We start from the raw sequence: 14,322 nt of genomic DNA on the forward strand, positions 1-14,322 counted from the left end.
GCACACTGAGCCTTCTGTCAGGCTTTGAGAACACTACAAATCCATTTCCCACACTCTGGGGTCTGTTACATGCTGGGAGTGCCGCTGTGACCTCTGTCTGATCCCCAAAATGTTCCTTCTGTCCCCTACAGACAAACTCAGTTTCCTTCAAAATATTCTTTGTCCCCTGCATGTTTCCCCAAGTCTTACCCCAGAATTTTCTCTACCTGTCTACTGCTGACCACTTTTGCCTCAAAATTGCCAGCTCAGTCTTGGGTGTGCCTCATTCCTGGGGCCTTGACCCTGGTCACCACAGAGACCTGCCCCAGTCACAGGGAGAGGGGCCACTGGAGCAGGGTTTGGGGCCAGGAGGAGCCCCAGAGTGTGCAGGGGTGGTGGGGCCTGCTTGGAGCCCCAGCTGTTCATGGACAAACAGGGCAAGAGCACAGAGCGGGACATTAAAGCTCAGGGCTTTCTCAGCAGAGCCCTCTGGGGAGTGTGAAATGTGCTCCTGAGGCTGCCTCAGGCTAACACGGGTGCTCTGCTAGGAAACCATGAAAAATGTGTATTTTGTGATTGGCTTTTTGCAGATATTACAGTGAATATTATCTGTGTTCTGTCAGAAAGTTATGCTGTCTTAATTCTCTTACGTGATGTGTTAAATATAGTTTTTAGTTATAACGAAATGTTAAAATAGAAACTATACTATGTAAGATACTTTTTTAAAGAAAGGACTGGCACTGAGATGGCAGCCACAGGACACCTGAATCTTTCAGAGAAAGAGAATTTATTGCTCCATTATCAGAACAAATGAACTTCTTCCTGCCTCACTCAGCCCTGAAGAGCTGTCAGGATTCAGAGGAAGCAGCTGACACTGCCCAGACAGAATCCTGTGTTTGAATGGAATTGATGCATCATGGATGAGGTGTATGAATATGCAACAGGCTGTTGTTTTTAAGGGTTCATCCTCTGTTAACCTGGGTCCTTTTTCAGGCTTATTTTGCCCAGAAAAGGTACCCGGGCTGTCCATAACTCTTTGGTACTGTTGTCTCATATTGTCCTAATTCAAATTGTCCAAATTATTATTACTCTAATTGTATGACTATTTCTAGAACCATTTTATTATTATTAAACTATTAAAACTTTAAAAGCAAGTGATTGGCATTTTCAAAGAAACAAAAGATGAGTCAGTGTTGCAGCTAACCTCGTGAGTGGGACACAGCCCCCTGCCTCATGGAACCCCCATCCTGCAGAGACACCACAGCACCTCCAGCCCCATGCCGTGAGCTGGAAGGAGATTGCAGTGAGTGCAGCCTCCTCAGTGCCAGCCAGGTGTGCTGGAAGGGGTTTCCAGCCAGTCAGGTGTGTTGTATTTGCAGGGAATGCCCGACAAAGGCAGGAATGATGAGTCTGACTCCATGTTCTCAGAAGGCTAATTTATTACTTTATGATACTATATTATATTAAACAATACTATGCTATACTAAAGAATACAGAAGGGATACTTACAGGAGGCTAAAAAGATAATAATGAAAACTCCTGACTCTCTCCAGAGTCCTGACACAGCTTGGCACTGATTGGCCAAAGAGTGAAAACAACTCACAGCAGAATCCAATGGAACAATCACCTGTGGGTAAACAATTTCCAAACACATTCCAGACAAGCACAACACAGGAGAAGCAAATGAGATAATATTGTTTTCCTTTTCTCTGAGGCTTCTCAGCTTCCCAGGAGAAAAACCCTGGGCAAAGGGATTTTTTTCAGAGAATGTGAATGCCAGTCATGTGTGTGCTGGGCTGTCAGCGATGGGGAGAGGCAGGGACACTGATGATGATCAGAATCCCATTTTACTGTGGGACACAAACGTTTCAGCCCCCACAGCTGCTGGTAAAGCCCAGGTAAGGGAGCACAAAGGGCCTTGCAAGGCCCCCACAGGTGTTTGATTGATTCAGCCGTGCAGGGCGGCGAGCAGGCCCCAGGCGCACCCACATGCAGGGTCCAGGTGTGTCTGTCCCCAGGGCCGGGGTCACCCTGGTCTCAGGGCAGTGCAGAGATCAGGGAACAGGGAGGGAGCAGCTCAGGGGCACAGGGACAGACACAGGGACAGACACAGGGACAGGGCAAGGAGCCAGGGGGGTCTGACAGCTTTTGGGGGAGCTGCTTCTGTCCCCAGGGCCCGGGGTCACCCTGGTCTCAGGGCAGTGCAGAGATCAGGGATTGGGGAGGGAGCAGCTCAGGGACACAGGGACAGACACAGGGACAGACACAGGGACAGACACAGGGACAGGGCAAGGAGCCAGGGGGGTCTGACAGCTTTTGGGGGAGCTGCTTCTGTCCCCAGGGCCCGGGGTCACCCTGGTCTCAGGGCAGTGCAGAGATCAGGGATTGGGGAGGGAGCAGCTCAGGGACACAGGGACAGACACAGGGACAGACACAGGGACAGGGCAAGGAGCCAGGGGGGTCTGACAGCTTTTGGGGGAGCTGCTTCTGTCCCCAGGGCCCGGGGTCACCCTGGTCTCAGGGCAGTGCAGAGATCAGGGAACAGGGAGGGAGCAGCTCAGGGGCACAGGGACAGACACAGGGACAGACACAGGGACAGGGCAAGGAGCCAGGGGGGTCTGACAGCTTTTGGGGGAGCTGCTTCTGTCCCCAGCCCACGGGATGCCCCAGGGTCTCCACATACCAACACTTCCATGCTGTCTTAGGGAGACCAGCAGGGTGTACTGACTGCAGTGAGTGGGTTACAATCACAGACTCAAGCTTATGCATACAGCAACATCCTGGCTTGCAGAGTTTGATGGGATTTTCTTTTTCCAGTAAACCTGCTTGATTGAATCTTCTTGCAATCCAGGTCTAATTTTCAAAGTTCTTTTGCTTTTGCCAGGGCATCCTGTTATCAAATCTCTGATGTTGAGCAGGTCCAGAGTCCCTCATCTGTCCTGTGTCCCCCAGCACCCAGCACTGGGCCTGCCTGGACACCCTGGTGTGCCCTGGGGCTGGGTTCCCTGCTCTGCTCTCAGGGTGAGGGTGATGGTGATCATCTCTGGAGCCTGTGGATGCTGCTGGCACTGCTGACCCTGACAAGGGCTTTCCCTCTCCTGCCCTGACTGCAGCCAGGACAGCTGGGCCAGCTCTGGTTTATATCCCCTCCCTTTATGTCCCTCCTTTTCAGATACTGAGCATGACACCACAGAGTGGGGATGCGGATTTCCAGATCTGTCTGGGGGCTGCTGCTCACGACCTGGCCAGCCAGCACTCACTTGGCTTCCTGCAGTTCCAGCCAGACGGTTGTGCTGGTCATGCAATTCGTCCACTTTTTCCAAATCAGAAGTCATTTTTTGTGATTCATTGCCTATCCAGATGCCAATAGTTATCCAAATTCCATTCGCTTATGTCTGTCTGCATAGGCACAGTATAATGGGACAGAAAAGGAAGAATAACGATAAAATAATTCAAATATACAAAGCAGGGGTGCACGATGGAGGAGCATCCTTGGGAAGCTGTCCCCAGCTGACCAGCCCGGTGGCGTCTGTTGTGTGAGCTGCTGACTCTGCACGGCGACAAACAAACAGGGAGCGGAGAGCGGCACGGAGCAGCACCGGAGCCGACCCGCTGGGCGGGAGAACGGGCAGGGCGGCAGCGGGGACACGATCTGCCCGCCGGGGCGGTGCCGCCGCGCGGGGGGACGGACAGACCGCCCCGAGCCCGCCCCTTCCGTGCCGGCGGCGCGATGGAGGCCGGGGTGGCGGCGGGCACGGAGCTGGCGGTGGGCACGGAGCCGGCGGCGAGCGAGGCGGAGGCGGTGGCCGAGGCGGAGGCGGCGGTGGTGGCGGAGGCGCTGCGGCTGCTGCGGATCGAGCCCTCGGCCGCGGGCGATGCCAGCGCGGGGCGGGCGGGCGACGCAGCGGAACCGTGTTCGGTGCGTGTGGCGGGGCTGGGCTGGGTGCGTGCGGCGGGACCGGGCTGGGTGCGTGTGGCGGGGCCGGGCTGGGTGCTCGGTGCTCGGCGGGACCGTGTTCGGTGCGTGTGGCGGGGCCGGGCTGGGTGCGTGCGGCGGGGCCGGGCTGGGTGCCTGTGGCGGGGCTCGGTGCTCGGCGGGGCCGGGCTGGGTGCTCGGAGCGCCCCGGCCCCGCTGAGCTCGGTGCCCGCTCCCCCCGCAGAGGAACGCGCTGCGGAAGCGGCGGCGCTGGCAGCGGGTTCTCGCTGCCCGGCGCGGGAAGCGGCGGCAGGAGCGGCAGCGCCGCCGGGCACGGCGGGCAGCGGGGGACGGGCACGGCCCGGGAGCGGCGCTCGGCAGCGGCCCCGGCGGGCCCGGGCCGCCGTCCCTCCGCCGCGGGAGGGTCCCGGCCGCCCTGGCCACCGAGCGGCTGCTGCAGGCGCGGGCGGCGGGGCCGCGGCTCTGCGTGGACCTCGGCGTGGGCGGCGGCATGAGCGAGAAGGTGCGGGGGTCCCGGGCAGGCTGCTCGGCGGTTCGGGGCTCCGGGGGCTGCTCGGGGAGGGGGGGTCCCGGACAGGCTGCTCGGGGTTTGCTTGTGGGTCCTGGACAGGCTGCTCGGGGTTTGCTCGGGGGTCCAGGGGCTGCTCGTGGCTCCGGGGGCTGCTCGGGGGCTGCTCGGGGGTCCTGGACGCGCTGCGCTCCGCGTGTGCCCGTCCCTGCTGCGGGCGGGCGGGCAGCGGGAGCTCGGCGGAGCCGCCCCGGGCCTCCGGGCGCCGTGTGGCCGAGCTCGGCCCGGGTCGCAGCCCGGCCCCGGGTCACCGTGCCGCCGTGTCCCCAGGAGAGCGGCCGCCTGGCCTCCCAGATCCGGCGGCTCTACGGGGCGAACCGCCGCGCTGCCCGGCCCTTCTGGCTGTGCCTGACCGGGTTCGCGGCCGGGACGCCCATCTACGAGCAGTGCTTCCGCATGAACGACGGCTTCGCGGGGTACCTGGTGAGGCTCTGGCCGCGGCATCGGGGACAGCCCAGCCCCGGGCTCTGCGTCTTGTGTAGGACTAGTCAGTTGTTGCTGCTCTCCCTTTCTCAAAGCACCCCAAGAACTTCTGAGGAGGGGAGAATTTAATGGAGTTTTTAGGTGTGTTGATCAGTGCCTAGGACAGAAACATTGTCCATTTGGAAAAGAAAAACCCTAGGTCACTGGAGATGTGTAGGATCTACAGGGCCTTTAGCAGTTTGTGTCAGTGCTGGGATAGGGGGGTGTCTGTGTGATAGCAGCGGGGCTGATAGCAGTGTCTGTGTCTGGGAGGGGGCTTTGTTCTGGTAGAGGTACCTCAGGCTGACCTCGGAGATCTGTAGGAACTACAGGGCCTTTAGCAGTGTCAATGTCCAAAGCAGCAGTGCCAGTGCTGGGATGTCTCTGTGTCTGGGAAGGGGCTTTGATCTGGCAGAGGTACCTGAGGCTAACGGGCTGCTTCACTCTGTCTTGTGTTTTCGAGATGGATACAACTCCAGAGAGTTACCTGGACCTGTTTCCTTTGGAGGCCATTGTTTATCTCACTCCTGACTCTGAGAATGGCAAGTATTTCACTTTAGCAAAGGGAGAGCCAGGGCAAAAGGCTGACTTTTAGAAATTTCTGTTTGAGGCCATTCTATGCTTCAGGCAAGCTGTTCCTCACTGGGCTGTCTCACGTGGCATGAGCCATTCTGTGTGCTCAGATCTGGTGCTAAATCTGTGCTGGTGGGACCTGTGTGCCCCGGGCTGGAGCCCCTGGGGTGAGGAGGCTCTGCCCAGGGCTGTCCTTGGGCGTGTGTGCTGGGAGAGCTCTGGGGTGACTGCTGCTCTTTGCAGTGCTGGAAGACATCGACCCGAGCAAGGTGTACGTGCTGGGAGGGCTGGTGGACGAGAGCATTCACAAGGTGCGTGCGTGGTGCCTGCCCCGTCAGCAGGCGCATCCCACTGCTCTGCCGGCACATCCCACACCCAGCCCCTTGCCCTCAAGCTCTGCCTGCCGCCAGCTGGGAGAGGCTGCAGCAGCACAGGTGCGAGCCCCGGGGCAGGTGTGGCTGGGTGGCCTCTCAGGCCGCGTGCGAGGCCGTGTGTCCGTGTGTCCCTGCAGGAGCTGACCCTGCGGAGGGCGCGGGAGCAGCACCTGCAGACAGCCCGGCTGCCCATCCGTGAGTACATGGTGAGAGCCCCCAACGCCAGGAACTACCACTCCGAGACACTGGCCATCAACCAGGGTGAGGGGCTGCTGGGGCTGGGGGCTCACAGGGGGCTGGGGGCTCACACAGGGGCCGGGGGCTCACACAGGGGCCGGGGGCTCACACAGGGGCCGGGGGCTCACACAGGGGGGCTGGGGGCTCACACAGGGGCCGGGGGCTCACACAGGGGGCTGGGGGCTCCCACAGGGGCCGGGGGCTCACATAGAGGGGCCGGGGGCTCACACAGGGGGCCGGGGGCTCACACAGGGGCCGGGGGCTCACACAGGGGCCGGGGGCTCACACAGGGCTGTCTGTGTGCCCTGCTCCCCAAGGCAGGGACACTCTGGTGCAGGGACACTGGGGTGCAGGGGCTGCTCTGGGGACAGGCCACAGAGGGATGGGCACTCCTGAGGCCCCCTCAGCCGGGTCTGACAATGGCAGGCGGGGGTGTCCTGTGTCCCCACGGGCTGGCACTGCTGGGCACAGCAGAGGATGTGCTCCTGCCCCTCTGCAAGGTGAATGAATGCCTCTCTGCTGGCGACTGCAGAGGGGCTCATGACCCAGGCCAGCTCCTCAAGGTTCTTAGCCCTGACGTGAGGGCTGTGTTGCCATGGACAGAGGGCAGAGGAAGTGGCGGGAGGCTCCGTGTGCCTCGCTGCCTGGCAGTGGCAGTGGGAGCGCAGCAGGCGTGGCTCACTGCAGGTGCCACATGTCAGCCAAGACAGTGACGGGGACACATTGCTCTAGTGGACACAGCCACTGCTTGGCCCAGAGCTCCCTGGAGTCCAGTCCAAAATGCCTGTGTGCCCCCGCTGAGCTGGCAGCTCACCATGTGTGAGGTGGGGCAGCTGCCATCACCTCCCTCGTGTTTGGTGGGTGTGTGGAGCGCTGGCACCACCGTCAGTCACAGCACGTGTGTGACCAGCACCTCTGTGCCCTGGCAGTCTTTGACGTCCTGTCCACCTTCTACGAGACGCGGAGCTGGCCAGCAGCTCTGAGGGCTGGGGTTTCCTCTGGGAAGGGCTACGTGCTCCCGGACACAGCGCATCAGGCGGAGACAGCCCCGAGCACCACTGCTGCCCAAGGAAATGCTTTATTGCATGGAGAGGAGCTGCACAGGCAGGAAGCATCAGCGTGACCGTGCACAGCAGACAGCTGTTCGCAGCAGGACCTCGTTGGAGCAACACCTTCTACCTCAGGACTGCGGTGCTGGACATCGCCGTGCCCCCGAGCAGGGAGGAAAGCCTGGGATCAAGTGAAAACTGACAGGAATTCAATTCTTCGCTTCTTCGTAGCTGTTCATTCATGACTCCTGCATCTACACTTGTTCTGAGGTGGGGAGGAGAGCTATAGGGTATTTGCTTCTTTTTACTGAAACAGGGTAAGGTGCAGCTGGGGTTGCAAAGCTTTTGGGCAAGGCAGAGGCCCTGCATGGGACAGAGAAGGCAGGATGGGGAGCAGCTCCCAAGGGCACTGTGGCCCTGCAGCTTAAACCCACGGACACTTGGTGGGTTGTCAAAGCCTTTGGCAAGTTGTACGCATCTAATATAAAAGGTTTGGATCCCCATTGTGTCCCTACTGATGAGTGGTGCCTCGCCACAGCTGGCACACGCAGGGCCCTGAGCCCTGTGTCCCTGCTGGGAGGCACCTGGGCCTGGCTGTGCCCTGCAGGGTATACCTGCCAAGGCACAGCAGGAGTGTGTTTGGTGCAGCTGGGCCAATGCATTACCTCAGCCACTGCTGCCACAGGAGCCCTGAAGCCTCATGGCCAGTGGCAGCAGGACCTGCAGGTCATCTGAGGTAAGGCTGGTATTGTGTTTTCATTCTTGTCTCATGGCAAACCCTTCCACAGCCCGGGGTGTGTGTTCGGCTGTGTGTGACAGGGGAGTGCAGGAGCAGGGGGGTTTAACCCAGCTTTGAGGTTTAACCCAAACCAGGGTTAACCTGAGGCTAAGCCACCACGGGGGCTCCGAGTATTTCTGTGCTGTGCCCGGGGGCTCTTGGCCAGCTGGGTGTGGAGATGATCCCCATCAGTCACTGTCCCCGAGCCAGGGGCCAGCCCTGTCCCCACCTGTGTCCGAGCCAGGGGACAGCCATGTCCCCACCTGTGCCCGAGCCAGGGGACAGCCATGTCCCCACCTGTGCCCGAGCCAGGGGACAGCCCTGTCCCCACCTGTGTCTGAGGCAGGGACAGCCCTGTCTCCACCTGTGTCCGAGGCAGGGACAGCCCTGTCCCCACCTATCCCCAAGCCAGGGGACAGCCCTGTCCCCACCTATCCCCGAGCCAGGGGACAGCCCTGTCCCCACCTGTGTCCGAGCCAGGGGACAGCCGTGTCCCCTCCTGTGTCCGAGGCAGGGACAGCCCTGTCCCCACCTGTGTCCGAGGCAGGGACAGCCATGTCCCCACCTGTGTCCGAGGCAGGGACAGCCCTGTCCCCACCTATCCCCAAGCCAGGGGACAGCCCTGTCCCCACCTATCCCCGAGGCAGAGACAGCCCTGTCCCCACCTATCCCCGAGCCAGGGGCCAGCCCTGTCCCCACCTGTGCCCGAGCCAGGGGACAGCCCTGTCCCCACTGTGTCCGAGGCAGGGACAGCCCTGTCCCCACCTGTGCCCGAGGCAGGGACAGCCCTGTCCCCACCTATCCCCAATCCAGGGGACAGCCGTGTCCCCACCTGTGCCCGAGGCAGGGACAGCCGTGTCCCCACCTATCCCCGAGGCAGAGACAGCCATGTCCCCACCTGTGCCTGAGGCAGGGGACAGCCCTGTCCCCACCTGTGCCCGAGGCAGAGACAGCCGTGTCCCCTCCTGTGTCCGAGGCAGGGACAGCCCTGTCCCCACCTGTGCCCGAGCCAGGGGCCAGCCGTGTCCCCACCTGTGCCCGAGCCAGGGGCCAGCCGTGTCCCCACCTGTGTCCGAGCCAGGGGACAGCCCTGTCCCCACCTATCCCCAATCCAGGGGCCAGCCGTGTCCCGACCTGTGTCCGAGGCAGGGACAGCCCTGTCCCCACCGTGCCTGGGCAGAGGTGCTGCCATCACTGGAGCCCACCCGTGCCCCTCAGCTGCCCCCACAGCTCCGTGGGCAGAGGCAGCCGCCCCCCATCATCCCCAGGCTGGGTCAGAGCAGGCGGGACCGGCTGTGCCCTCCCGGCCCGGTGCCCCGCGGGGAGGCACGGCCGGGCTGAGCGGCACCTGCGGCGGCGGCACGGGGCTGCTCCCGGCCGGGGAGCCCCCCACGGGCCCTGCCCAGCCCTGGCCGGGCTCGGGCTCGCCCTGTCTGCGGCCGGGAGCGCTCCGGGGCGGGCGGAGCCGGTCCCGCTCTCACCGGGGCTGCCTCAGCAACCGCGGGGCAGCAGCAGCAGCAGCGGCAGCAGCAGCGCACCCTGCGCGGCTGAGGAAAAGCGGATGGACTGGGATCGCTGTGTTCCCTCGGCCACCCAGGCGGACAAAGCCACCCGGGCCCGTCACATTCGGGCAGGGCGGGTTTCAGTGTCCCTCCCTCCGGTGCGGTGCAGAGCCTGCCCGGGAGCAGCCTGAGTCCAAGGCAGGCTGAAGGGCTGCTCCCCGCGGGGGGCAGAGGCAGGCGAGAGAACACGGTGAGCCTGACCACCCGCACAGCCCGTGGGACGAGCCCCGGCGAGGACACACACACTGAAGGGCTCCAAGAGCAGCTGGAGCACGGCTGCCCTTGGGGAGCCCCGCCAAATGTGTGGGCACGTCCTGCCGTGGCCATGCTGGGCTGAACATCGCCTGGGGGACAGCCTGAGGCGGGCAGAGGGCACACACCTGCCTCTGTCCCCCCCGGTGCCCCCGTCACAGCCTCGGGGACGCCCTGAACTGCTGCAGGAGGCAGAGGATGGCAGCGGCCAGGGCCGAGTGCTGGCGGGCCAGCAGCCTGGCGCCCATCTCGGGGCACACCTGCCCGTGCAGCTGCTGCTGCAGGGCCTGCACCAGCTGCTGGTAGGTGCCCACCACGTGCCCCAGGGCAGCTCCCAGCTCCTGCTGGCGCTGCCCGCACTGCTGGCAGCGTGTCACCTGGAAGCAGGTCACTGCCAGCTGCACCAGGCGGTCAAAGGTGGCTCTCAGGGCACACTGCACCTCGGGCAGGGGCTGCTCCGGGCTCAGCAGCGCCTGGCAGCTGGACAGCAGCTCCTGGGAAGCGCAGCCCAGGGCTCCCTTGCTCTCCACACCCTGCTCCGCACACTGGTGGTGCAGGTGGGTGGCCTGGCTGCCACAGAGCTTCCCCACAACCTCCTGCAGCTCCACGGTGTAGGCCAGGAAGCATGAGAGATCCGCAGGGCTGGTCCACGCCTGCTCCTGCAGCTGCCCGAGCGCTCGCATGTGTGTGTCCTGCCCTGCCCTGTCCCCAGCAATGGACAAACCGCTCCCAGGGGTCCTGGCAAGGCTGCAGCTGCTGGAGGGTGGGCAGGTGAGGGGCCCTGGCAGCTGGAGGGGGCTGGTTTCACACTCCCCCCGGTTGTGGGGCTGGGGGAAGCAGCTGATGTAGGGCAGGTGGCAGCCGCAGCTCTCCAGCCCCCGTGGAGCTGGGGAGGGCCGGGCAGAGATGGGGGGCAGAGAGGTCTGCTCACCCTCCTCGGGGTTAAAACAGGGGAACGAGTGTTTTACAGCCCCGTGGTCTCCTGCTCCTTTCCCCGGGGCAGCTGGGACCGAGGAGATGCAGAGCCCTGCAGCTGCAGGCAGGCAGGAGTCCTGGCCCAGCCCTGCCGCCTGCCCCCGGGTAAGGGGAGCCTGAGCAGGCTGTGGCTGCTGCTGAGCCACAGTCCCTGCACCTCCCGGCTGCCCTGCACCTGGCCCCGAGCTGCTCACCAGCTCCCTGGCACAGCCCGCTCCTGCTGCAGGGGATGCGGGCACCTTCCTGCCACCAGCACCGGCCCCGCTGCACCCGCTGGGCATCACACAGCCCAGGGGCTCAGGGGGGACACTGGCCCTGTCCTGCAGGCTGTGTGACCCGGGGCTGTGTGACACGGGGGCTGTCCTCACGCCCAGTGCCAGCCAGGAGAGGTGGGTGAGAGCCCCCGGGGCGCTGCTGCAGCCTGCCAGGAGCTGGGCTGTGTCGGGGAGCCCCATGTGCCCCCCGTGCACCCTCAGCAGGGTCTGCCTGCTCACCCTCTGCCAGCCCCTGGCCCGGGACACGGCCCCACCGCAGCTGCTGCTGGCACAGCCCTGGCTGTCAGCATGGAGCTGGCCATCAGCATGGCACTGACCAGGGGCATGGCATTGACCATCAGCATGGCACTGAACATCACCATGGCACTGACCATCAGCATGGCACTGACCATCAGCATGGCACTGAGCATCACCATGGCACTGACCATCAGCATGGCACTGACCTTTGGCACGGCCCTGGCTGTCAGCATGGCACTGACCAGGGGCATGGCACTGACCATCAGCATGGCATTGACCATCAGCATGGCACTGACCATCAGCACGGACCTGCCCACGGGCACAGCCCTGACCATCAGCACAGCACTGACCATGAGCACTGCCCTCGCCAGTGGCACAGCTCTGGCCATCGGCTTTGCTCTCCTGACAGGGAGCCAGGGGAGGCTCCACCCTGGCAGGGAGCAGCCCCTGCTCCTGGGCTGGCTCGCGGGGAGGGGCCGTGCTGGGCACAGGAGCTGCTGGCAGCAGCAGGATCTTGTCAGAGGGGCACACAGCAGCAGAGGGCACAACGCTGGCCTTGTGCTGGGCAGGCAGCACCTCAGCCCGCTCCTCCTGCAGCCCCGGGCCCTGCCAGCCCGTGGTGGGCACAGGACTCTCCTGGCTCACACAGCCGGGACCTGCATCCCCTGGGCAGGGCTCCTGGGCAGCTCCCCCGGGGCCATGGGGAGGGGGCTCCAGGGACAGCAAAGGGGGCTGCTGTGGCTGCAGGCTGCTGCCCTCCTCCCCACCCCGGCCGCCGGCAGGGTGAACATCCAGAAGGGAGGAAACCGGCCATTCCATCACCGACTTTGTCCCCGGGGTGCCAGGCTTTGTGTCCATCAGAGCAGAGCAGGGCTCCGTGCCAGCAGTGTCCCTCTGGGCCCAGGGGGCTGCAGGAATCCCCCTCTCCATGTCCTTCCCCATGTCCTCTGCCGAGGGCTGAGCGGGTGGCCAGGAGCAGCAGCGCTGTGGGGAGCCTGGGGCAGCTGCAGGGAAGCTGACCTGTGAGGTGTAATCAGTTTTCAGGAAGGACCTTCTCTTCCTCAGGCTCTTGCTGCAGGTCAGCTCCGTCTCCTGGCCCTGCTTCTCCCTGGTCGAGGGGTTCTCCCCCAAGCTGTAGCACCTCAGCCTCTTTGGGATGCAGGAGGAGCTCTCTGTGCCTTCCCAGGATGCTGCATCATAGCCTGAGGGCAAGAAAAACATGGAAATCAGGAAGTAATCCCGGGCAGCAGAATACCCTCACGCCTACACAGTGGGCCCAAAAAGCTCCTGGCACAGCCTTGGAATCACAGGCACAAAAGTCCAGCAGCAGTGCCTGGTTCCCAAGGAAAAAAGGAAATGCTCTCTCGTGGTCAGGTACCTACGTGGAGTGGGATGCCAGGAAAAGGCAGAGCCTGGGTGTGTGCTACAGGGGCTGGTGACGAGGGAGCAGCTTCACCTGAAGGCGGGTGTGGCTGTAACTCCCCAGGTGAATCTGGGGACAGTGGTGGAGAGCACTGCCCACAGCTGTAGGCACATCTCCAAACAGAAACATGGCCAGAGGTCCCCAGCTGGATTTTTAGGTGGTAGCACTTTTCACAGTGACAGCTTTATGTCTGGACACAGTACAGTGACTGCGCATTACTGTCAAAGCCAGATCTGTTCCAACGGCATGAATTACATTCTTAAGAGGTTCTGTTAATACTGAAAGAGCTGATTACTTCAGGAACAAGAATACTCCCATTTCTGAGAAAATACAATGGTCAGGGAGCTGCCCAGCCCTGGGAATCCTTGACCCAGCTCTGAACCCAGCCTCTGGCCTGAGCACGACCTTTGATCTTGGGGGTTCATGTGACAACGCTTTACAGATTTGGGAGATTCCAGAATGCCTGAAAACTGGAAACTACTGCAAACTGACTTTTCCCAGCAGCGTGTGTTTGCACGTGATAACAAATCCCCTGCAATGTCACCGCAGGGGCGCTGAGGAGTGGCCCGCAGAGCACGGGGGGGTTCAAGGCTCCTTCCAAAGCCCCGCAGGAGCTCCAGGAGCAGGCAGGGGAGCCCGCAGGGGGACGGACGGCGGCGGAGGCAGCACGGCAGCCCCGCTGTGCTTTACCTGCCGGAGGGCTGAGCCTGTCCGCAGCATCGTAGAACTCCTCCTCGGAGCTGGAGTCGGCGAATCCCGGCGGCGGCCGCAGCACGGCCTCGCTGCGTCCCGCTGGCCCCGGCGGGGCGGGCGCGCCGTGTCCCGGGCTGCCCGCGGGGGAGGCCCCGGAGCACGGCCCGGGGCTGTGGCAGCCCCCGCTGCTCCCCTCGGGCAGCCGCGACTGCAGAACGGCCGGGCCCTCGCCCTGCCCCGCGGGGCTGCCCCCGGGCCGCACCTGCAGGAAGCAGGAACAGTCCCCGGTGCCGGTGCCGGCGGAGCTGCCCGCGGCGCACACCGGCACGGAGCCGCTGTCGGAGCCGCTCATCTCCCGCACGGTCGGCGTGCAGAACGGCAGCAGCCCCGGCCGGGAGGAAGAGCACGCGTCCGCCGCATCTTCCTCCAGCGCATCCACGGAGTCGCTGGAGCCGCTCGTCCTGAAGCTGCGGCTTTCGGTGTTGGCCGAGTCGGAGGCCTCGGAGGGGCTGTCGATGACGGTGTCGCCGCCGGGGTCCCGCGGGTCGCCGCTCGCCCCGGGGCCGCGGGGCTCCGCCGCTGCCGCCGCGTCGCCGCTCGCCGCGAGGCTCCCCGGGCGCCGCTCCGAGCAGGAATCCTCGGAGTCGCTGCAGGCTCGGGATTCATAGCCTGCGGTGTAAAGGAGCCGCTCAGCCCGGGCTGGGGTGCGGAGGGATCCGCCAGAGCCTGACCCGCGGGGCCGGGGGCTCCTCAGCCCCGGGCAGCTCCTGGCCAGCGGGGCAGGGGGCGGATGGAGCTGCGGCTGCTCTCAGCTCAGAGCAGCTCCCAGAGCAGCTCCTGGAGCTCAGGGCAGGGTGCGGATGGAGCTGCGGGTGCTCTCAGCCCAGAGCAGCTCAGGGCAGGGGGCGGATGGAGCTGAGGGTGCTCTCAGCCCAGAGCAGCCCCCAG

The 14,322-nt window shown here is 63.5% G+C and overlaps 2 protein-coding genes across 3 annotated transcripts in view; one reads left to right on the forward strand and one right to left on the reverse strand.

Moving 5' to 3' along the window:
• Positions 1-3,680: 3,680 nt before the first annotated feature.
• On the forward strand, positions 3,681-7,682 carry TRMT10B (tRNA methyltransferase 10B). 2 transcript variants are annotated; one of them, XM_071455144.1, is made up of 7 exons: positions 3,682-3,898; positions 4,140-4,418; positions 4,755-4,907; positions 5,410-5,488; positions 5,763-5,830; positions 6,031-6,154; positions 7,060-7,682. In XM_071455144.1, the coding sequence occupies exons 1-7, from the start codon at positions 3,710-3,712 to the stop codon at positions 7,251-7,253; spliced, it is 1,086 nt and encodes a 361-aa protein (XP_071311245.1). In that variant the 5' UTR covers positions 3,682-3,709; the 3' UTR covers positions 7,254-7,682. The 2 variants fall into 2 exon arrangements, with proteins under 2 accessions (XP_071311246.1, XP_071311245.1); XM_071455145.1 differs by lacking the exon at positions 4,140-4,418 and having other exon boundaries at positions 3,681-3,898.
• A 148-nt stretch (positions 7,683-7,830) lies between these two features.
• The window catches only part of FRMPD1 (FERM and PDZ domain containing 1), a 33,966-nt gene continuing 27,474 nt past the window's right edge, over positions 7,831-14,322 (reverse strand). The window contains exons 16-17 of the mRNA XM_071455140.1: positions 13,372-14,043; positions 7,831-12,460 (exon numbers count right to left, since the gene is read on the reverse strand). Coding sequence (XP_071311241.1) covers positions 9,927-12,460; positions 13,372-14,043 — 3,206 coding nt within the window. The 3' untranslated portion in view covers positions 7,831-9,926. The remainder of the gene's footprint in view (positions 12,461-13,371; positions 14,044-14,322) is intronic.

Source organism: Agelaius tricolor, unplaced genomic scaffold, assembly GCF_023055355.1.
Source record: "Agelaius tricolor isolate 1412-34295 unplaced genomic scaffold, bAgeTri1.0.p SCAF_44, whole genome shotgun sequence".
Taxonomy (NCBI): domain Eukaryota; kingdom Metazoa; phylum Chordata; class Aves; order Passeriformes; family Icteridae; genus Agelaius; species Agelaius tricolor.